The following is a 22785-nucleotide window of genomic DNA, read 5'->3' as shown; positions in this document are numbered from 1 at the left end:
TTTTTCATATCTCATTGTGCATATACCTGAAACTAAGTACTTGTGCTTGAATGTTATAGGTCATTCAAATTGTTTAGCAATATGGGGTTTACCTGTTGCGTTTCTAATTGTAATACTGGTTATCGTTTATCTCAAAGTAATAGACCAAAAGTGTCACTTTTTCGATTTCCTTGCAATCAAGATGCAATTCAAGCTTGGATTAAAGCTATTCCTAGAGAACAATATGCAGTCACTTCCTCCAGTAGAGTTTGTGCAAAACATTTTTATGATTCAGACTTTATAACAAGTACTACTGATGTCCGAGAAAGAAGAGTTGCAAAAAGAGAATTGTTGCAACTGAAAAAGCTTCGCCTAAAGCTGTCAGCTGTACCAAGAATATTTCCTGGTTATCTGACAAAGCAACAGCCACCTAAAAGATCCACTGCTACATCTACAGCGTCTGCAAGACTGAAAAAGGAAAATGATTTAACAACTAACCAAACAATTTACAATCAAGACTCGTTTAATGATTTGAAAAAAGTGATGAATGCACTAAATGAAATCTTTTTTGTTGTTGCTGTCTCCGTTGACAATCATGTTTGGAACAGGTATTTATGTCTGCATGAATTGGTTGTGATGAGAGCTGGGTAATGACATTTTTGACATGCTTTAATTTGTCACTAGACCCAGGGTAGTTCCCAGTGCCGTTAAAGGGTAATGGTTTGCGCATGTGCGCGCCTATTTGACCGGCGCCTAACTGTCTGCACCTAAAAGACGTCGACCCTTGTAAGTTGGGTGTACTTTTATGCAATTTGAATGTATATACAAATTTATTGGACAAAAGGTGTAATTTTATTGGTGGTAATGCTTTGCTTCACATAGTTCCAATTAACTAACAATGTACATACTCTTTTATTTAGAAAAATGTTCATGGATATGTGCGGGAACAACAAATTGTCAAGTTGCGTTGTGCATCCTACATGGAAAGAAAAGCATTTGTACCTATTATTTCACTTCACACACAATTTTAAAAACATTTTCAATAATTTTCTGAATAGAAACAGAATGCACTTTCCTCCTGTTGGTGAAGATCATAGACACATCCTTGGTGAAAAATGCACTGCTCATTATGAGCATATAAAACGCTTGTATGCTCTTGAGGAACACAAGCCTCTGAAGGCTGCGTTTGCTCTGAGGAAAGCATCGCTAAATCCCAGCAGCATAGCATGTACACCACCTGGCAACATGCTTTAAGTAAGTAAAGTTGTAAAATATGGTATTAATGACACAGACCCATCTGTGAATTGAGTATAGAACTCACTGCCTTGTAATGCATACACATAAATGGTGCTCAACTGGTGTAGTTTTTGTCTTGTATGCAGAAAGGTTTTGTCCGGATGATATGAGCATTGAGCACAATAACATTTTAAAATAGCATTTGAAATTGGTCGGTTATGACATCACAAAGACATATATAAAAGGAAGTAATAATATGCTAGTAATTTAGGTTAGCACTATTACTGGAAACTGTGTACGAAATTAAAGTCATAGAATAAAAAATACTGAATAAGACTATTTTTGCCAGCCGCAAGCCAACGATGGCCTTTGCTATTTTCAGGTGTGTTCTGTGAATCAACTGCGCAGTGCGCATGCCTTGGAGTTGTATGCTGAAAGCAATGCTGGGTTCATGGAAACATCAAGATTTGTGAAATTCATATCTAAAATTTGGAAAATCATGTCCGTTAAATCACCATTTAAGGGTATGTCATGTCAGCAACAACAACAGCTTTTCTGCAAAGTTTACAGAAGTCAGTGGAAGAAATTAAAAACAGTGAACCAGCATATTTGGATCAATCTTATTGGTGCATACGACCCTAAAGCTGTTCTAAAGTTTATTATGCTTCCTGTCCACAACATTACTTGTAAAAAAAAAAAATTTTTTTTTCAATCAAATTAGATCATGAGCAAGTGGTAGAGTCACTATCACCAGCAACTGTTCCAACACATTAATAGCCAAATTCAGGACTTGTAGACTACATGAGGAAACATTTGCTACTGATAGCGGTTCGACATGTTACTTTCCAGGCGTCGCACTCTCTTATATACGGTTACATATTAATGCAATGTTATTGATGACATTTTTTGTTTGTGAAATGCTCACTTAACTCAGTGCATTGTGTGTTTTGAAGGTGTAGCAAAAAAGGATGACATGTGCATGCCAAGGAAATTTCCTAAAGAAGGAGAGGATCAACCTCCCATCATGTGCTACCTTGCAGCTGCAGTTGATATATTTGTGAAGTGGCAACAATCTGGAAATGCTGGTCTCACTGAGCAAACATTTTTGGCATACATTCAAACGATGACAGCAGTGCCCGAACTTGCTCAGTATTTGCATGACAGTTTGGGATTGATGTACATTCTTCAGTGCCAACAGAGTTGTGCTTCGCTGTAACGACAATGGCTGTTCAGTATTACGATGTCGTACTCAGCAATCCTTCTGCTAAAAAGTAAATGCTCACCCTACCAAACTCACGCTCTGCTTTTATTCGAGCCGTTAAAAATGCAGCAGAGACGTCATTCAGTTTGCAGGCTGATGGGGCTTGTTCAAATGGCCACTGCAATTTCGAGTTGATTGGAAAAACTTCGTTTAATTGTTTTGCCAAAAATGAACTAAAACGTTTGAACGCTCCCAGGCGCAAGGAACCCGCGAAGATGGCTCGAACAGTACGCAAGCTTACGAGTGGTGGTTCACGCAAGACTGCAAATACTTGAATTTGTGTCATTGCCTGATTGTGGTTACAGTGTGAAGTTATGATATCTGATTGTCCAGTGATATTTATTGGTATTATTTTTGTTTGTGTACATAGCCTAGTAGCCAAGTTTATGAACAATAAGCCATTAGTCGTTTTTTTCTTTTGTGGATTCTGCATGTAGCCTAATGAATTGGTTATAACTCACAATATTAATAATTTTGTCATCAACATAAGATTGACAATAATGTAGATACAACTTTTGTGAAACGACGAATAAAACAGCCAGTGCAAAACAAACATTTTCTTGTGTAATAACACCGCATTATGCAATTCATTGTAGGCAACATGGTTAGTCCTTCAGTTGGACGGACGGATTTTGAGTTTCGCATCCCGTTAGTGTCTAGGTATCCCTGACTTAGACAATCACTTTTGCCTGGCATAACCCTAGTGTACTCATCATTTTCATAAAATGCAGCAACAGCTTCAAGTGTTGATTGTGGCAACTTGTTTCTACTCTTGTATGTTGGTTCTGCTAAAATGCCATTAGCTGTTTTTAGGCTTTGCGCTTTGCTTTTGCTTTGCGCTTTGCTCACCAGATATTCTGACACTTCAAAAAAATCAGCAGTCTTTTTAACACTCCACGACTTGGGTTTCATTGTTAAAAGTTGTTGCTTTTTCTTGTTTGAATGTTTTGTTATTATTTTTTCTTTTATTTCAATCATCAAATTAAATAAGTCTGTTGAATCCTTTTTTAATGCATTTACCTCAGATTTTGTAACTTCAGTGTGTTTTTGAGCATGGCTTATGTCTTCGCCAATGGATGTGTTGAAAGCATCCTCTAATCTTTCCACAACTTTATTGATCTTTTGCTTGGCCTGCAGTTTTCTTTGCTTCTTTGGTATAGCATGAGAAACTATAGGTAGGGGGGTGTGTTATTTGACGAATTTCACGATGGCAACGTGGTACGGTGCTTAAAATATGTGGAGTAGTAGCCAAATCCGGAATATGAAAACAATTATCATATTGAACCACCCTAACCCCCATGTACATGCCCCCTGAAAAGGGGGTATCCATAAATTCACCAAAATATGAGTTTTTAAGCCTTTTCACCAAACGATGTGTATTTTGGCGGTATTTATGGTGCTCCTATAGGAGTTTTCGGGGTCTGTGAGTTCAAATATGGCATTAGAAATTACCTCCAAAAATCCAATATAATGGTAATCCAATATGGCGGCCAAAATAGCGCTTAGAATGGGTACTTTCGTAAAGTTTAACCAAACATAGTCATGTAATATGTCGAATTATAGGTTTTCGGGGGCGTAGAATACGAATTCATGATTATTTCAAACGAAAAATAAGCTGATAACAACATATTTTCAAACTTATGACGTATATGTAATTTAGTATAAAACACAATATTCAGCTCTGTTAGATTCATGCCGTCAAAAACAGAATTTAAATCATTCATTGTAACATCCGCTTTGCAACTCAAATTACTCAGGTAAGCTTTCAGATTGGCTCCATAAACAGAAGCTGGCAACTTTTTATGGTCTTTCAATAAACGAAAAATGTCACTTTGTTTTGGAACTGAGAGTGCAGTGTCACGGGCGTATCTGATCTCGAGGTATAACCGCTTCTGTTTCTCAATCTCTGTTATATTACTATTTAGAATCTCATCCACATCAGAGTCCTTCGTAAAAGGACCGCCTTGTTTTTTCAGTTCGTTTAAATCATTATTTCGTCTTTTATCAAGTGCTACATTAGCTATTTCTTTGTCGTCGAGGCCCTGTTGTTGCAAATGCTTCTGTTGCTCATCCCAGGCTTTCATTATGGCGGGAATCGTAAACTTTGCAATGTTGCCATATTGTCGGAATGAACCAGAAGATTTGGATTCTATCAACTCCTGTGATTTGGCCTTTACTTGAACAGTCGACGCACACTTTAAGTTCTTGGCGCCTCGTTGTTTGAGTTCATAATTTATGAATCCTACCGCCCGTTCTGAATCCAGATTGTGTATAGGGGCACTTTCTAGTTTTTCGAATCCATTCTTGACAGAGCAATCTCCGATACCTCATCTGAAAGTCCAAATCCAAATATGTCCCCTTTCTGGCGTTGGAAACCATCCGCTAGTTTTGGTAATAACATAGTAAGAACCTTAATCACTCCAGGACGTGTGTATTCAATTGCTTTACTAAGTGACGTACGGATATCTTGGCTGTATGTTGTCTGGTTGAAGCGTTCCAGGGAAATGAAGTTGAATGCAGGCTGTTCGAGATTGAACAAAGCCTGAGCATCGGTTTCACGAAGGTTTTTATTCAGTGTTTGGAAAGGTTCTGTTAACTTTGAATACTTAGTAGTTTTTGCCGTAGTGAGGGATAGAAAAGGTTCTACCAGATGCAATCCAATCAGTGCTCCTACAACGTACATTACTCTCATGAAATCTAGTTCTAGAAAACATCTTACAATACAAGCGAGCTGGTTTGTTACTTGCTGAAATTTTTGTAGAAATCTATTCACGTCTTGAAGATGGTGAACAACTACAGCGCAAGTGAGTGTCAACCGATTAAATCTTTCATCTTTTAAACATACGGAAAGATTCTTTTTCGGCGCTATGGAGATATCAAAACCCACTGCTCTGTTCCAAGGCTTATGATTGAAGTCGTGGTTTACGAGCCTTGTTATGCAATCGAGTGCTTGTTCGGTCACACTTGAATGTGTATTACTTGCTTCAACAAGGAATTTTGAATAGATTTTGTCCTTTCCAAGAGCGTTCTCTATCTCTGCTCATTACCTCGTGATTATTCTATTGAACATCAATGTTAGATGCACATTACAGAAGAGATGATCAGGGATGTGCCCAGTCTCAAGTCTTTCAGCTACAAGTTTCTCTACCTCTAGATTGTGCGAAGTCTGATCAGTAAGAATGAAGTCAAGTTTTTCAAACAGAAGTTTGGTGCTGACTCCACTAGCAGCTGATAACACATTTAACACGGCAATCTTCAGTTCTGCTAGGTTTTCACGAGTCTCGGATGCCATTGGCAATGTTGGTAGTGGTCGAAACATGCCATTTACCGTTACACCCAGAACTGAGAAGGACCCAGCTCCTTGCTTTTTTGATCCGTCATCTGCGTCCGTAACTGCAGATTTTTCATCGCTGTCCATCATCTGTTTTACGATTTCATCTAACGCCAAAGCTTCTAAACTTCGCCCCACCTGTTTCACGTTGCGCTTATCAGGCAACGTATCTCTGTCTATTTCATCGGGAGACTCATTATGAAGTTTCCATTTTTGACCAAAAACCTTACTGCCGATGGTCACAACGGCCGCTGCCGCCTGTGTTTCTGACATGTGGTTGACGCTTTTTAATTTGTCCATTGCCTCGTAAATCTCTGGATGCACTTTTCGTTCACGTAAACGGATGTGACGATACTGCGCTGGCATGTCATCATGTTCATCAGATATACTGAGACCAAAATTGAGCTTTCGTTTCTTTCTGTGTCCTCTTGAAACTTCCTCAGAATCACTTACTTCATACTCGCTTCGGTTTTCTTCAGCTGATTGTTCGGAGGAGCCACTTATTTCTGCTTTCTCTTCCAAGTATGATTTTTCTAAGACAGCCGTCTGGCGCGATCTGTCGATACTCTGCATATCCTGAGGATATTGCAAAACACAATGCAAAATAACAAGCATAATATAATTCATCAGTATGAACATATGTAAATACTCAGGTATGTAGTAACTACTGCACTGATGAGACCGGGGGGTCGAAACGGTGTGCACTGTCTGCAGTTAAATACTCAGGTATATTCATTGCGCATGCCAGGAAAGAATAAGCTTACTTTTGGGATCAAATTCGTATTCTACGCTCTCGAAAACCTTTAATTCGACATATCACACAACTATGTTGGGTCAAAATTTACAAAAGTACCCATTCCAAGCCCCATTTTGGCCGCCATATTGAAATACCCACATGTTGAAAATTCTTAGGAATTTTCTAATGTCATATTTGAACACACAGACCCCGAAAAGCCACATATGAGTAAGATAAATACCACCAAAACGCAAGTATAGTGGGTGAAAAGGCCAACAATCTCATATTTTTCTGAAAATAGGGGTACCTTATATTCGGGGGGCATGTACATGGGGGTTAGGGGGATCGTATGTCGAATTTTTATAAATATTCTAGATTTTGATACTGCTCCACAAATTTTTAGCAGCGTACGGTATGAATCGACAATTAACACACCCCCCTACTATAGGAGATAACTGACAGGCATCAAATGTACTGTCAAGGCAACGTTTCGCAGATTGTTTTTGTTCGTTTTCTTCTTCGCTTTAGTGCTGCTTGCAGAACTGGCTTGAGACATTTCTTCACTGAATGACGTGCTTACATCAATGTTTTTGGCCATTTGGTAACAGACAGCACATAATTTCCAACCTGAAATAATCTTAATAGAATGCAGTTCCAGTTTTTCAGCCATTGCTATAGTCACCTTATGGTTTGCCTTGACCTTTTTTTGGTGTTTTTTAAATATATCAGAACATCTAGAAAAATTTTTTTCAAATGTCTTGCCAATAAAGCATTTGTAGTGGTGCATGCACACTAGGCTGGCGCAAAATCTCGAAAAAAATTTTTTTTTCATTTAATTTTTTCGTCAGTTTGTAATATTGTTCCTTTTGGTAAATGTATCTCCTATACCAAATTTCACAAAAAAATATTAACGTTTGACCCTGGTTCACCTGGTTTGAATTTTTTCAAAATATCGAATTTTCGCTTATCCCTGAAACTGCTCACTCGCTATCTTCTAATGCACTCTAGCATCTTAATGGACACAATAAGAGGCAGTAACACAAACTTGTAGCAAGCAAAGTGGTTTAATTAGCAGCTCCATGAACACTGACACGTGTATTACTCTCAAAATGTCGAATTCTACCACATTTCATGCATGTTTTTCTTTGTGCACCGTTCACTGTAGTAAATATCCACTGCTTTCAGTTTCTTGAATCATTTGACGATGTTTATCGATTTTCACAGGCCAACAAAATTTTTTTTATATAAAGGCAGGACATGTGAGAGCCATTTTAAGGTATTTCGAGGCCCCTGATTCTGAAAATGCACTAAGTTTTATCGAATTGGCTCTAGTTTTTGAGTTAGCCAAGATTTCAGCTACCACTTTTAATAACTAAATCTTTAACTTACTACAATAGGTGGTAGAAATGGTTTTGAGAAAAAAGCTTGACCTTGCTCCAAAACATTACTGAAGGTATTGAGGTTACTCTCGGTCATGCTCGTTTTCCTATTGTTTCAAGCAAATCACCACTTGAAACAAGAGAGGGCAAACAAAAAACAGAATTAGCAACGTCCACGCAATGACTGCCTTGCACACTCCATGTAAACATGATGTTCCAACTTCCTTCGAACATGCTCACCGTACAGAAGTATCAATTTTCATGGTAATTCCACGGCTCTCTTTATGCCATGGCACTCTGAACTTCTTAGCCTTGAGCCCAGAAACGGGTTTGAGTGCACTTTAGGAGGAACCCAGGACTTATCTTGATCACCCAGTTTCATGTCAAAGTAATAATAATAATATTGCTTGTTTTTATATAGCGCTGTGTCTATCGCAGAATGCGTTGCTCCTCTGCGTTGCTTCACGCAGTAAAATATATCTGGGTTGTTTGTACAGCATCCTACTTGTCAAAGGCGTATTTTATTAGCCTATATGCCATTTATTTAGCCTATAGACCAGAAAAAAACTTCTTGCAGCAAAGACTTGGCCTTAGCAAAGGCTTAGAACACAGTTTCATTTGTACAGTATCGATTTCAGTAGGCCTACCTTTTCAATATAAAGCTGCATTCATAAACACATGACTTTCGGGATATTTTTCTTGTGATGTTGGTCGTTGGAGGTAGGCCTACTGATTCACAACTGTTTTCATTGAACATTTATGTCTCCCTTACGTTAAACACTGTTCATTTCAACCTTTGCTTGCGTTTTGAACTTTCGTGCAATATGAAACAATTGAACAAGACAAGTGCAATTATGACATCATAATGGTAAACAGGGCTAAAAATAAGTAATTTGCTAATTCAAAGCTTTTGAGTAACGATTTCAAAAATATTTTCATTGTCGAATATCTCGAAAACTAGAGCCAATTCGAAAAAATTAAGTGCATTTTCGGAATCAGGGGCCCTGAAATACTCTAAAATGACTCTCATCTTTTGTGCTAAAAATTTTTGTTGGTCTATATGTTATACGTTCACTGACTGCGAAAAGGCTGTAAAATCAACTAAAATGACACTAAAAGCATGCACTATTAGTGACTCTCAGACTTGGAGTAGGGTGAAGATGTTCCACGTGGAAGTTAACAGAGGAAGTGACGTCAAAATCACGTGGTCAAATTTTGATAAATCCCCTCTTCAGATACTGCTAAACCACTTCGAAATTTACTAATTTTTCAAAAAAATTCAGAATTTCTCCTTGGGTGAACCAGGGTCAAAGGTCAAAACCCAACAAAAATTTTTGGTTTGCAAATATCAGTGAGCAAAATGGAACATTATTCCAAACTGACAAAAATTTTAAAGAACATCAAGGAAAATGCGCCACCCTAATGCACACAGTTTCAAGTTTATCAATATGCCGTAACCCAGACCTCCATTTGAGGAGAATTTCTTCTTTGATAATATCAAAGTTGAGTAATTGCTTTGATCTTGTGAAGGTAAGTTTATGACATTCATCCCTTAAAGCAAGACCTACTGAACAGCTTTTGTTACTTTCCATAGTATATAATACTAAGTCACAAAATAATTACGGCATATAATATTCAATATCTGTCTAGAACAGGGGTTCCCAAACTGGGGTACATTTGGTACATAACCCCCAGGGGTACATTTCGACTTTTCAAGGGGTACATTAGATTAAGTATATGGATATTCTTTCCATAACTTCTAATCTGCCTTAAAATATTTTTTATCACCTGATGATGTTAATAATTTGAAGACCTGAGATTAAGAACTCCTTAGTAAGTCACATTTTCACCCCAGTAGAAGCTTTAGCTGTAAATACAGTAACTACCAAGTTCACATTATGACTTATTTTGTCCAATCACAGCACACAAGACAAAACAGCTGATTGATTGCGATGAGAACCGTAATTACAAAGGTTTACAAAGAGTCAACGTTTTCAGTGCAGCTTGGAATCAAATCAAAAAGCAGATCACAGCTCAAAACACCTGAACATGATCTTCGTTGTGCTGTTGCTAATGTTTCACCTCGTATTAATGAGCTTGTTGCGAAAAAGCAGGCTCATCCATCACATTAGCTAAAATTGCTGGGCTTATTCAGCTGATATTGTTTGTTTGATTGATTGTAGTGTTTGTTTAATTTTGGATTACATTGTTATGAATAACTTTGTGTGCTTTGATTGGTACAAAATATCACGTATGCAGTCTTCTAATGCAGCTCTACTGTTAATTTGTTGCAATATCTAAACTTTCTAAAGCTAAAAATATGAAAAAATTTTGGGGGTACACGAGCGAATCTATAAATTGACCAAAGGGTACCGATGAACAGAAAGTTTGGGAACCCCTGGTCTAGAATCTGCAGAGAAAAGGAAAATGAGTAAGATGGTGCACAATTACCAATAGTACAAAATAATTATAATGTATCACCACTTGGCAATTTCATTGATAAAATTTGATAAGGTACTGATATATATACAAAACTGTTGTGATTTTTCAAGTGAAATATTTCGTTTCAAACAAAACTTACATCTACCAAACTTAGTGAAATTATGGTGCAATAGTTGTTTTGTTCAATACCCCGAAAAATTTGTCTGAAGCGGGAAGAGAGAAAAAAATTGAAAAAAAATTTTAAACCTAAATTTCTCACTCAAATCTTTGTTTTATTGCAAATTTAACGTCAAATATGAATTCCTTGGGTCCAAAAATGGTAAAATACTTACTTTCATTGTAAAAATCCTTCAAGACGAAAAGTTATTGCCAAAAAACTAATGTGCAAAATGAAAAAATCAGTGTGCTCGCCTCCTAAAATCCTACTAGTGGCCAAAAATTCAAAGTGCTCTATCTCGGCCGTCAGTCAAGATATTTCAAAAATTTTTTTTGCTATTGTCATCATTTCCTAGTATGTATAAAATATGTCAAAATAAGCAAAATCTGTGACTAGTGGTTACAAAATTTGAAAAAAATCTGATGATTATAAATGGAATGCCCCATATGTTAATATGATATGATAAGACAATATACCAAAAATCCATAACAATAATTTAAGGGTCTGCACTCTGCAACTGTTTCGAAGGCACCAAAATGGGTCTGAGAAGACAAAAAGGTTGAGAACCAATGAAAAAACAAAGATACAGTATCGTAAACTGGGGTGACTCAGACATCCTGGTGTGACAAAGGCAGCATACCAGGAAAATGTTTTGAGGTACTTTAACGTGTGCTAATGCCTTTTTTCTGTCAAAGTTGTAGATTTTTCAAGTTATTATAGGAAACTGACGTTGTAGTAGAGTATAATTTAGTAAAAAAAAAATTGTGGATATTTTCTTTCGGTGAGCGAAGTCTATTTGAAATGTGACATCAATTTTGGAGTTTGACGGATTCTGACTGATATAGCCAAACTTTGCTAAGTGCACTCTGTTCTATTATATTTTCAAAGTTGGGTAAAGGTTAAATATCTTCATTTAATCATCATATGAGGCACAAAACTTTTTTTTTGGTAAGTCGTATTTTAAAATTTAGATTGGGGCGCTGCCTTAGTCACCTAAGTTCTCATGGTTAAGAATGGGGTGGCTAAGGCACATCATATAATTGATTTTTATGAGTCTCAGTACTGTAATGTACCGCATATAATGTATAGTCATATAATGTACCGTATGGTACCGGTACACAATTTGGACCTCTTCAGATATGTACCGACATATCGGTCTATTGGACCTTTCCAGATATATACCATACACATTTTGGATCATTACCGTATATACACATTTCGGACCCTTATATATCTTTTTAAACATTTTTTTTGCATCTACTATGCCTTAGACACCTCAACGTGAGGTGTACTTGCGCTACTTACGCAAAAGAAGTGATAAAACGAAATTGCCTTATTCACCCCATGCCGTGGCGACTAAGGCATAGGCGCCTAACCCGTGGGGGCCAGGCCCCCACGCATATTTATGCGTGGGAGCAACTTTTTATGCTGCATTGATACATAAAACAATAGATGAACTAGTGATCGGCAGAAGGAAAACATTTTTAAATGCAAACCGCAACAGCTTCGCGCTAAATTATCACTAGAAGGAGTAGCGATGCTACAATCCCACACCAGACAAAAAAATCTGTCATTTTTACATTGATTTAACGTCTGCAGACGTTGAATCAATGTAAAATGACTGATTTCGCTGCCTGAGATATAGCAAAAATCTACCATATTGCGTCGATTCAATGTCATCAGATGTTGAATGCACCCAAAAACAACATAATTTGCTACGTTGACGCAACGTGCGTTTAGCTTTATACGCTTGCAAACAGACTCGATGTCGCTTTCGAAAGTCGAAACCTCTGCAGAGAATTGTCGCGGCAGTGAATCGGTTGCTGTGAAAATGAACTTGAAGTCTCGGCCCGAGGTAACCACTAACCAACGTAACAAGGGCTGGTGCAAACCGCATTGCGCACACGTGGCATAATCAACGCAACAATGGACTCGCGCAAACTGCATGGCGCACACACGACCGTTGCCATAGAAACCCGATCAAAGGCGTGGAATATGCGCATCTTTTGTTTCATCGCAACACGAAAACGGGCGAATGACAGCGAATTGGAACTTGAAAGCTGGTCAGCCATAAGTTGCAATATTGTAGTGAAAAGGGAGCAATGTCAAGTCGAAAACTTAATCAAACGTCTCTCCGTAACTATTTTTCAAGGGCTGTTTACGGATGTCAGCAACTTTTAAATTTATTCAACGTGACGTGCTGTTGAATTGATGTAAACATGAATGATTTTGCTTGCAACAGGTATATTTTCAAGCGTATGATCAAGTTAGTATTTTCATTCCATTTACAGACAATACCTTTTAGTAAACCTTTTCGTCTCTTGTTTCATGCTAATAAATCTAGTTCGTTGCTAAACTTTATGTTGTGCTTAGCTTAAAGAATCGCAGTCCATCAACCGCTAGCCAACGCAGACGCATGTGTTTTGGTCGAGTTTTGTTTATAATAATTAACAGTAGGTCGAACGTAGCGATAACTCCGAGTGTGGCAATAAAAGCAATTCTAGTGTGACGACATAATTACGTCATCCATCTGCATGACATTTCGCTGAATTTACGTTGCTGCTGGTGAAACACGCTTTCGCCCCCACGCCAAAAAAATAGTTAGGCGCCTATGGACTAAGGCATCCCTAAAAAAAGGGGATAACTTCCCCAAAAGTAGTCATATGATTACAAAACTTTAGGTACGGGTAGTATTCACCTTTGCCCCCATTTTGAACCTAAAACCTTTGATTTAAACTTATATAATATACAATTTTTCCAGGGGCGATTAAAAGAAGTTCAAAAGTATGCCTTAGTCACCCCAGTTTACGGTACCAGTAACTTTTTGTTAATGCACCTGTAATTTATACAAATGAGCATGAAGCGGCTTATACATCAATTTTACAGTTTCCATTCTTTTTAAGCCTTCACTTGCACTGTCTTCGCGTCTCTTTCTCTCCGTTGACAAAATGGTTAAAACATCCCTCAAGTCGTCATCAGAAGCTCCGCGCTCAAGCAAATCCTAAACGCAAAATAAATTAATCATGTATGTAAACATACATTGCTAAGTCAGTGTTTTGACCAGTATTTACTTTATTGCAAACTTTATTTCAAAAACTAAAATTTATAACGGCTCATGTACACAAGCCTTGTCAACAATCAACATGCAAACCAATTGTGATGGAACAGCCTGCGGCTATGGCCCGGAGGTGTGTGTGCCAACTGTGTGTGTGTGGTTGTGGTCAAGTTCATGACCTTAGATAAATGTAATTCTATGTTTCATTGTGGTAATGCAAGAATACACAATTATGAATACACAATTACACATGTTAATAAAAAACACAAAAACCTAATTGGTTACCCTAATTTTGGGCCAAAGAAAAATAGTGGTCATCAAAATCGGTCATGCGTGACCAAAATTTAAAACACAAAAAACTTGTTGTCTATAGGTGGTACTGCTATTTTGCATTTTTCCTGAAACTATAGGTGGTATTAACATATGTGATACATCATCTCAAAGGCCTTGTAGAAGAGATTTGTGTCACAAAATATCTTCATGCTTTTTTGTGTTAGTTTTGAATAAACGCACCACCTGCATAGCCACCCCTGACCACAGTTTATGCTAGCCTTAATTAGCTAGAACACAATGTTTGATTGAATCTATATCCTTGGACTGGAACATTAACCTTAAATCTGGAACATTAATCTTCATTCCACACAGCACAGTCAAATCCATAAAGCTGAATCCATTAATTCATTAACCAGAGACACGGCTGAATCTAAAACCAGCTAAATAAACATGGATGTGACTACCTGGATGTTCCACAAAGTTATCTGGTGGTACCACCTATCATCCAGCTCCAGAAAAGCTGTTCTGAACAAAAGTAATGTGTGGCAAAAAATAGTTACAAAACATCGCCAGTCATGCCCATTGCCCAAGTGTAGCAAATTCCTCTGTACGACATACTGGCAACAACCATGACTAAAAATTCTTGTTTGTGCTTTCCATGTCGAGCCACTAGACTTTTCGTTTGATCATTTTGGCAATTGTTGATGCCAATAAAAAGCGAGTGATAAAGTCAGCCTTGCAAATGACACATTTAAAACAATGTATGATATTGGTCCAACAGATGGGCCAGGAGCAGCAGATAATGAGATCTATAGAAATGCGGCAACTGAAGTTCTTGGGTCACATCATAAGGAAAGGCAAACTTGAAGATTTATCTTTAAGTGGAAAAATACTAGGAAAACGGTCAAGAGGAGCTCACAGATTTACATTTTTGCACAATTTTCAACCACATACCAAGAACCCTACTAAAATTTGGCAAGACGCACGAGATCGATCAAACTGGAATATCATTGTACATCGAGGGCTGTATCAGCAATGATACCTACAGAGAGAGAGATGATATTGGTTGCACCATTTCTTAACTTCATTCTGTATCAGTTTTTGGTAGAAAGTTAACCCAGGGTGGTCCTAGACTGCGAGCATGAAGGTGAGGGGCCATATTAAGGTTTGAGAAAAACTTCACGGCCGAATACAAAAGTGATTTTCAGCTTGTTTGTGACTCAAAAAAGTGAGTTGTAGGTAGTAGAGACAATACATAACACATCAACAAAATAGCAAACCAAAGCAATTGTTTCTTGCTTTTAGTTATTGTTTCAATCTGCTTTATATTTGGTGGTTGACATGTAAGGATTGTAATCAGGTATTTAGGGTTTCATCAACCATTCTGTTCCATGTGTTCCTTTTCAATCACTTCATAATTGAGAAGGTGCTTTCACAAATGCATGTGCTACTGAACATGTAGCACATTTTCAGTGCAAAGTCTTTTAAATTAAACTCTTTCGGAATGGATATTACAATACTTGCACAAGCACAACAGACCTTGTGTCTGTAGCTTACCATTGTTAATAGCAAAACTACATTTCTTCCCAAGCAAAATTAGGCTCTGTTTCCTCTGACACTCAATTCACATGACCGGATGGATAAGTTAGCAGTTAACTTGCAATTAAACTCGAGAGTCTGTGGTAACAACGAAGAGCAAGTCAACTCAAGTCAGTGTCGTCACAAGCAGGGTTTTGGAGCAGGCGTAAATGTTAAGTTGCTCCAGCTCCGGAGCTCTCTTTTATAATAAATTAGCTCCAGCTCCTGAGCTTATTGATACCACTGCTGCGGCTCCAGCTCCAGGCTCCGAAAAAAACTTTTATTAACATAATGACGACATATCAATTTAATTTCTAAAGCTTAAAATTGCCTGGCACAACTTTATAAAATTTAAGGTAGGCCTACTTTTATCAACATGTCATGCGCAACTGCATTTCAAAACATATTCGTTAATTCGATGTCTGATTACGCAAACAACTTCTTAATTTTGTGAAGGGTTGCTGTTAAATTATGTAAATTCAGCCAATAGCAGTAGCATCTTATGAAATACATTGGAGCAGGAGTCATTTTTCAAACAACTGGCTCTAGCTCCTGCTCCACTTGAATTTCACGTAGTGCTCCTGCTCCAACTCCGTTAAAAATGCATGGCTACGGGCTCCGGCTCCAAAGCCCTGGTCACAAGCAGTATAAAGATATTGATACCACATAGCCTAATAGTTATATATATACCTATTGATCTGCCCTTGGATGATGTGAGACTCATTTAGTGCTATCGCTAAGGCAATATAATTATGTACAGATATACGTAGGTTTTTTTAACACTTGTGGATTATCAAACTTGCAGGAAGTGTTTGCAAGCCGCATAAAAGCAACATGCATGCAACCTACAATCCTACATGCCAGATTTTGGACAACCCTGAGCTCACCCAATGATTGCTTGGACAATCATGGTTTAAAATAATGATAATTATAAGCATAAATCTAAAAAGGAATATGAATAGAAACAATAGAGCTATCGCCACACAAGTGTGGCTTCTTCAATATAGCAAGCCTTAAAGCAGCCGGCAGCTAAGTAGTGCTTGAATGACCGCCTGTGCTACCTCCTCCGTCAGCCAAGTTTGGCCGCCGGTTTCTTCTAGCCAATTATTTAATTTCGCAATAGAATGATCGTGGATTAAATGTCGAAAATATGTAGTATCAAAGAGTGACGCGGAATTAGGTCAGCGCATCATAGTCACTACTGTTGTATTAAATATATCCAGCTATAAGTCTTGTTTGCTATTCCCGATGTTTATTTTAACGAAGTGTTAATCCGAAGTGCTAATTTACATCGGCTGGCAATATTGTCGTTTTTATATCGATTCAATGTTGTCAGACATTGAATCGTTGTTAAAAAGGAGAACTAGGTTAGTTGACTCCGTGGGTAAAACACGTGTCTTCATAGTTGAGAACACTGTGGGTTAGTGACTTCACACCTTCAATGGTGACATCATAATGGAATAAATGGTCAGGTTTTATGAAAGGCGGTATGCAGTTGAAACAATTTACTGAGTTGCGAGCAGTTAAAACAATTTAGGGTCGTTAGATGGTCCCGCAATACCAGATTACAATCCCGATAAGGCATTTAATGCGTGGTACAACAATTCTATTGCAGGACGTCGCCCAGACTTCAACAACGCTAAGTGATCATTTTAACATTGTTGCAAGTTTAATGCTACTTACTTGTGCTATCGTTATTGTATTTTGGCCTCCAAGCACGCAGATTTGGCCGCCGAGAAGGAGCTCTCGGTAGGCCACGATGGCTGCCGGAATTATTGTAAAGCTAGGGGAATAACACACATCAGTGGAGCACCATACCATCCAGCTACGAATGGCGCTGCCGAGCGTTTGGTGCGCACTTTCAAGCAGGCGTTGAGAAAATCGTCGTTACCGCCTAAAAGTGCGACCACTCAATTCTTGATGCAATTTCGCCGTACGCCTAATGCCAGTGGTTACTCTCCCAGTGAGTTATTAAACCACCAACAACTACGTACTAAATTAGATATTTTACTTCCTTCCTCAGCTCACGAAACCATCGACGAGTCCTTTGCCTCGGAAACAAAACCGGAAAACAATTAACTTCGATGTTGGTGATCCTTGTTATGCTTTATACTTTGGTTCCAGGCAAAACCGAAGCCCTCGGTGGGTTCCTGCCGTCGTGGTGAAGCGACACGGGAGTCGTAGTTTGCAGATTCGAGTGGACCCTCGAGGTCCAATATGGAGACGCCACATCGACCAGCTACGACTGCGTTACCTCTCACCAGAAGACGGGGACCCAGGAGAGACTACTTTCACGTCGTCATCGACCACTGACGAGGTTCCCAATTCAACGACAGCTGACGAGGTTACTGATCCATCGACGCCGATTGCGACCGAGGATTCATCGACGCCGACAGCGACCGAGGATTCATCGATGCCGACAGTGACCGACGATCCATCATCGTCATCGCACCAAGAACAAACATTAAGGCGATCAAAGAGAAGACGCCAACCACATCTTCGTTATGGGTGGTCATAAATTTTATTGGGGAGGTGTTATGTATTTTAGTTTATTTGCATTGAAACGATATACTTTGTTTTCGTTTCCCTCAGGTCTTCTCTTTTGCTTAGTATTCATCTGCCTGCTTTTGCTAATTGGCACTTCTCGTTTTGGGCTTACTTTGCAGGTTTCACACTATATCTTGGTTGTGCAATTTTATAATAAAACAGAATTCCAGTAAGACTCTGATTGAATGAGCTAAGAACACAACAACTCGATTGTTATTGTATTATATATAGGCTACTGTATTTTTTCAGATTTATTGCTTTAGGCCAATATTATGTTTAAAATGACTAGCACTAGACAAACTGCAGACCCACGCTTCTACTTTCTGGAGACAATCCCATGTGCTGATGATAAACAAATAAAAGGTAGTTGTCTACCTACCGCAAAGCAGGTCCTGCTCTGCTTTTTAGCTAATCACAATGAAACAGGGACAATTGCAGAAGGCAGACTAGATTAATATCATTATTATGAATTATTCTTGTAAGGCTATATTTTATGAGTAGTAGGCTAAGTAACAATAAAATATGAAACAGTATGCATATTATAACAGAAGTATAAATAGATGTAGGCTACAGTAACAAATGCAGTATCTAAGAGAAATATTATTTCTTAGCAAGTTCAGCAACTAGGCATATAGATTATATGATTTCAGGATCTCAAACGGCAGCATGTGTATCTATTCAAAAGAAGTTGAATCGAAAGTTACTGTGGTTTGCGTGCAGACACCATATAGGCGAAGTTGTACTAACGCATTCATGGAATAGTTTAAACATGGAAGTTTCTAAAAGTCCTGATATCATGGTATTTAAAAAGTAAGTACAGAGTCAGATATCTTTCTGTTAAAAAACTTGATCACTGTGTTAGGGCTGAAAGATGATGATGATAAGATTACCTATACGAGTCAGTCAGGTATAGATTTGCAAAAGTTTGGACAGATTTGCAGTCTTTGTTACATAGTTATGTGTTCCATTTAGTGATTTTTCAGTTATGAAACATTTTTCTAAATTTTTGGAAATGGTTTGGTACGGTACTGTATACAAATTTTATTTACCAAAGTGAATGCATGATACATTATTTACCAGATTCAAAGAAAACTATTGATTCTTTGACCCATGGAGATGTTGATAATTTGGATATTCCAATCACACCAACTCATCTCCAGGATCGAAGGCATAGCATTATTGATCTATGTAACAATGCATTGACACAATCGTTTGTACATGGTGATTATAAAGAATTGGTGCATTTGACGCTGGTTTATCTTGGTGATAGTGAGATAGTCAAGATTCAAGAACTTTGCATTTCGTAAACCAGGTGCCATGCATAAAGCACATTGGATGTCGAAGTTGTTGTATTGCTTGAAGATGGACTTAATGAGTTCTAAAATTGTGACGGAATTGCCCAAAGCAAAAGTGGTTACACCACTGCAACGGGTCTGCTACTATTCGGTGAGTCTGATTCGGTGAGTCCGATTCGGTGAGTCTGATTCAGTGAGTTTTTAACCTCTAACCCCTAACACTAACCCCAAACCCCTAACCCTAAAACGGCAATGATAATTAGGTTACGGTACCCGATAATTAAAAAAAAAATTGAAAAAATCCCCCATTAAGGGATCAGACTCACCGAAACGGGCCATTCCGCCACTGCAACAGACCAAAATTCACCAATTTGTCCAGTTTGTAGTTTATTGTTACATTCCATGGTGGTTGACAACCACTGATCCTTGACAACCACTGATCCTGCCACTGCACCTAAGAATGATCTTGGTTTAATTAACTCGTCGGCTGCACAGCCGAGTGGTGAGAACACTGAAACAGCAATCGAAAGGGTGCCGGTTCGACACCGCTCAAGAGCATGCGGCTGTGTCTGTGGCAGGACACTTAAAGGCATGCCTGAAGGTGGACACGAAGATTGGCTTCCTTGCCTTCCCGTCCACTTAATCTAAATCTTCAACCACCGGGTGTAAGCCTGGATACAATAAAAAAAAAATGAACTCGTTATTGCATTATGTTCGTATTGATCAAACGCTTGTTACTTCTGCCCTCAGAGGGTTTGCAAACCATCTTTGGTATCTCACAGAAGAACTGGTGCCATAGGCTCTTTTCAGTCAACATGTCCCTCCCAAAGAGAAGCTCAAAATGGCTGATTGTTTGCTCTCGGTAAGATCCACAATAGGGTGCGGTGAAAAATTAAAATTTTAGAATTTCAACAAAAAGTATGTCTTAAATGGTGGCCCTACACCTAAAAACATGTCTGATGGTGTTTTGGAATTGTTGCACCCCTAACTGTCCGTGCAACTTTGGAAAGTTGTATGCGGGGGGCCCAAAATCATAAAAAATAGCATAACTCATGATCCATGCGTCGTAGAAAGTTAATTTTTGGCTCTATGGAATCAGAAACACCATGTTTTTATTTGTTCCAAAAGAACTTTTAACTCCAAGAGCAATAGAATTTAAGTTATGCTCAAATATCTAAATTTGAGACATATTATGGGCAAAAATATCACAAAATGGACAACATTGAACAAGTTTGGACAAACCAATGACAAAATTTAAACAAGAAATTTTTTTATTTATGTCATGTGTCAGTGCTCGACTGTTGAGCTTACCCTTCAAATTTTGATAATGGAGCACTGGCTTCAAATTTTGATAACTGAGCACTGGCACTAGTAGCCTATACTGTACAAAACAATGATGCAAAATTGTGTATGATGCGCTCAAATAACTTTGGGACAAGAAATTCTGTAGTTTGGGCTAATTACCGGTACTTAAGCTAAGCTTTTTAAATGTTGTCACTTGAATAATCAACGTGTGGACATTAATTATAAGCAGTAGCCTAAATTACACAGTACACACACAATATGATGTGTTGTCAAATTTTTTTTCTAAGAGAGTTTGTCGACATAAATTGATGCTTAGTATGAAACTTTTTCATAAGTTTTCTTGATTTGATTCGTTTGCGTATCATGCTATCTCGTTTTTCAAAACCAGCTACTGCTCCAGCAGCTTCAGTAACAAGCTTGATATGACTCTCTACTCTTGATTGCGACAGGGATGCTTTAAACTCAAAGGTTTGTCATGCAGCACGTCTTTTAGACGCAGACAGTTAGGCGCCGGTCAAATAGGCGCGCACACTGTGGCGTCTGGATATTTAGGTGCAGAGCACTGTGGCGCCCGTTCATTTAGGTGCTATTCCAAGTAAAGTTTGCAGATTGTATCAGCTTGGTAGGTAGGGCAATGCTTTTCACACAAAACGTTATATTGAACAGAAAAATATGTTGTTTTGTTTGTACGCGTGTGGAGATGTGCGAGACAACGCTCTACTACTCTTGATATTAGCACATCTCCACAGGACAGTTGCTATGCATTCTGAACACAGGTTGCAGCCAGATGGAACTTTATTTAATCTGTTATCTTTCGCAATTTCTTCTACTCGGGATGAATTGGTCGTGTGGCGAGTACGTATGAGACAACGCTCTACTGCATGAAAACATTTCTATAGGGCATATGAACTCTGGCTACAAGTTGCAAGCATACTGGTGCGTCTTTGTTCGTTATTAAACCTAGTCTGGGTTTTGACAGAAAACTAAGTTACTCTTCACTCAAGCCTACCACCCGCTTGAATATAGGCTACGGTATATTATTTACTGATGTTTAGTGTAGTTATTATGTGACTCACTAAAAGTGAACTTAGTCATGTTCGGAAACTTGAATAATTTACTTTGCCTTGACATTAAGTTTTGGTAAAAGAAATTTTCGAATTGCATGGTTGGAATTATCAACATCTTCAACAATCACATCTTCTTCTTCTCGATGCCATCCAGAACATTTTCCAGAAGTAGAGTCATTTCGTAATGCTCGTATTTTATTTACACCCAATCTTCGAATATCATCCTCGTCACACAACATTGCAAGCAAGATGTTTTCGTGGTGGCCAAAATAAGCATTTCTTTGAAGAGTTTTCAAGGCCTCATCTTTTACTTGCTGATTTGAAAATTTGATAACACGCTGCAACATTCTGAAGAAATTCTTACTGCCATCAGAAATCTTGTTGTTCAGTCTGATGTCAAACCAAGAAGGAAAATATACTTTCAAACAAAATTCAGCCAAAACTTTAAGGTTCTTGGATGGTGTTGAAGTTGAAACATATCTTCGAAGAATTCTACATCCAAGAGTTAACCACCGAGGGTGCACGATAGGTCCTACTTCCATAAATCTCAAATCCTCATCCACTTCTCCTAAAATGATGCACCAACAAATTCTATAACGTAGAATTGGTCTGAACTTAGATCATCAGTAACGTCATTTGGTAAAGTCGGGAAAGTGGAATATGGAAGTGGCTGAAACTCTGCAATAGGCCATTCGGAAACTGAACTGCCAATTTCTTTTCCAATTGCAGCTGAAAAGCTGTCAGGACTTTTTGTGCAACCATCTAGTAAGGAGAAAACATGTCGTGATGGCAAATCATCGCAATGAAGTAAACAAATTAGCTATTGCAATGGGCGTTGAAGGTGTCTCTCCAGGTTTACAATACAGCCATGGATAATTGGATATTGCCAGTGTTCACAGCAGTTCCATTAGAACCAATAATTTTCAGTTTATGCTCCAGATCAGTTCCTGAAAAGACATTATACAAATTTTCAGCAAGTGTTTCTCCTTTACTATTGCTTGTTGTCAAGTGTGTCAAATAAACTTCCTCTGGCTCACCCACAACAACGTAGTGTTCTTCCAATTTTGTAGACATTGAAGTTTTTCCGGTTTGTTTTTTTACCAAGTTGTGTGATTGTGATGTAACAAAGTGCAATTGTCAAAAT

General features: G+C 38.2%; 1 protein-coding gene across 1 annotated transcript in view; it reads right to left on the bottom strand.

The window, feature by feature from the left end:
* The window catches only part of LOC145775245 (2-oxoglutarate and iron-dependent oxygenase domain-containing protein 2-like), a 69251-nt gene that overhangs the window by 21939 nt on the left and 24527 nt on the right, over positions 1–22785 (bottom strand). The window contains exons 2-3 of the mRNA XM_082586498.1: positions 19596–19723; positions 13358–13522 (exon numbers count right to left, since the gene is read on the bottom strand). Of these exons, the coding sequence (XP_082442624.1) occupies positions 13358–13522; positions 19596–19673 (243 nt within the window). The 5' untranslated portion in view covers positions 19674–19723. The remainder of the gene's footprint in view (positions 1–13357; positions 13523–19595; positions 19724–22785) is intronic.

This window comes from Aplidium turbinatum, chromosome 8, assembly GCF_918807975.1.
Source record: "Aplidium turbinatum chromosome 8, kaAplTurb1.1, whole genome shotgun sequence".
Lineage (NCBI taxonomy): Eukaryota > Metazoa > Chordata > Ascidiacea > Aplousobranchia > Polyclinidae > Aplidium > Aplidium turbinatum.
The sequence above is the reverse complement of the archived record's forward strand: the minus strand, read 5'-3'. Positions and strand labels throughout refer to the sequence as shown.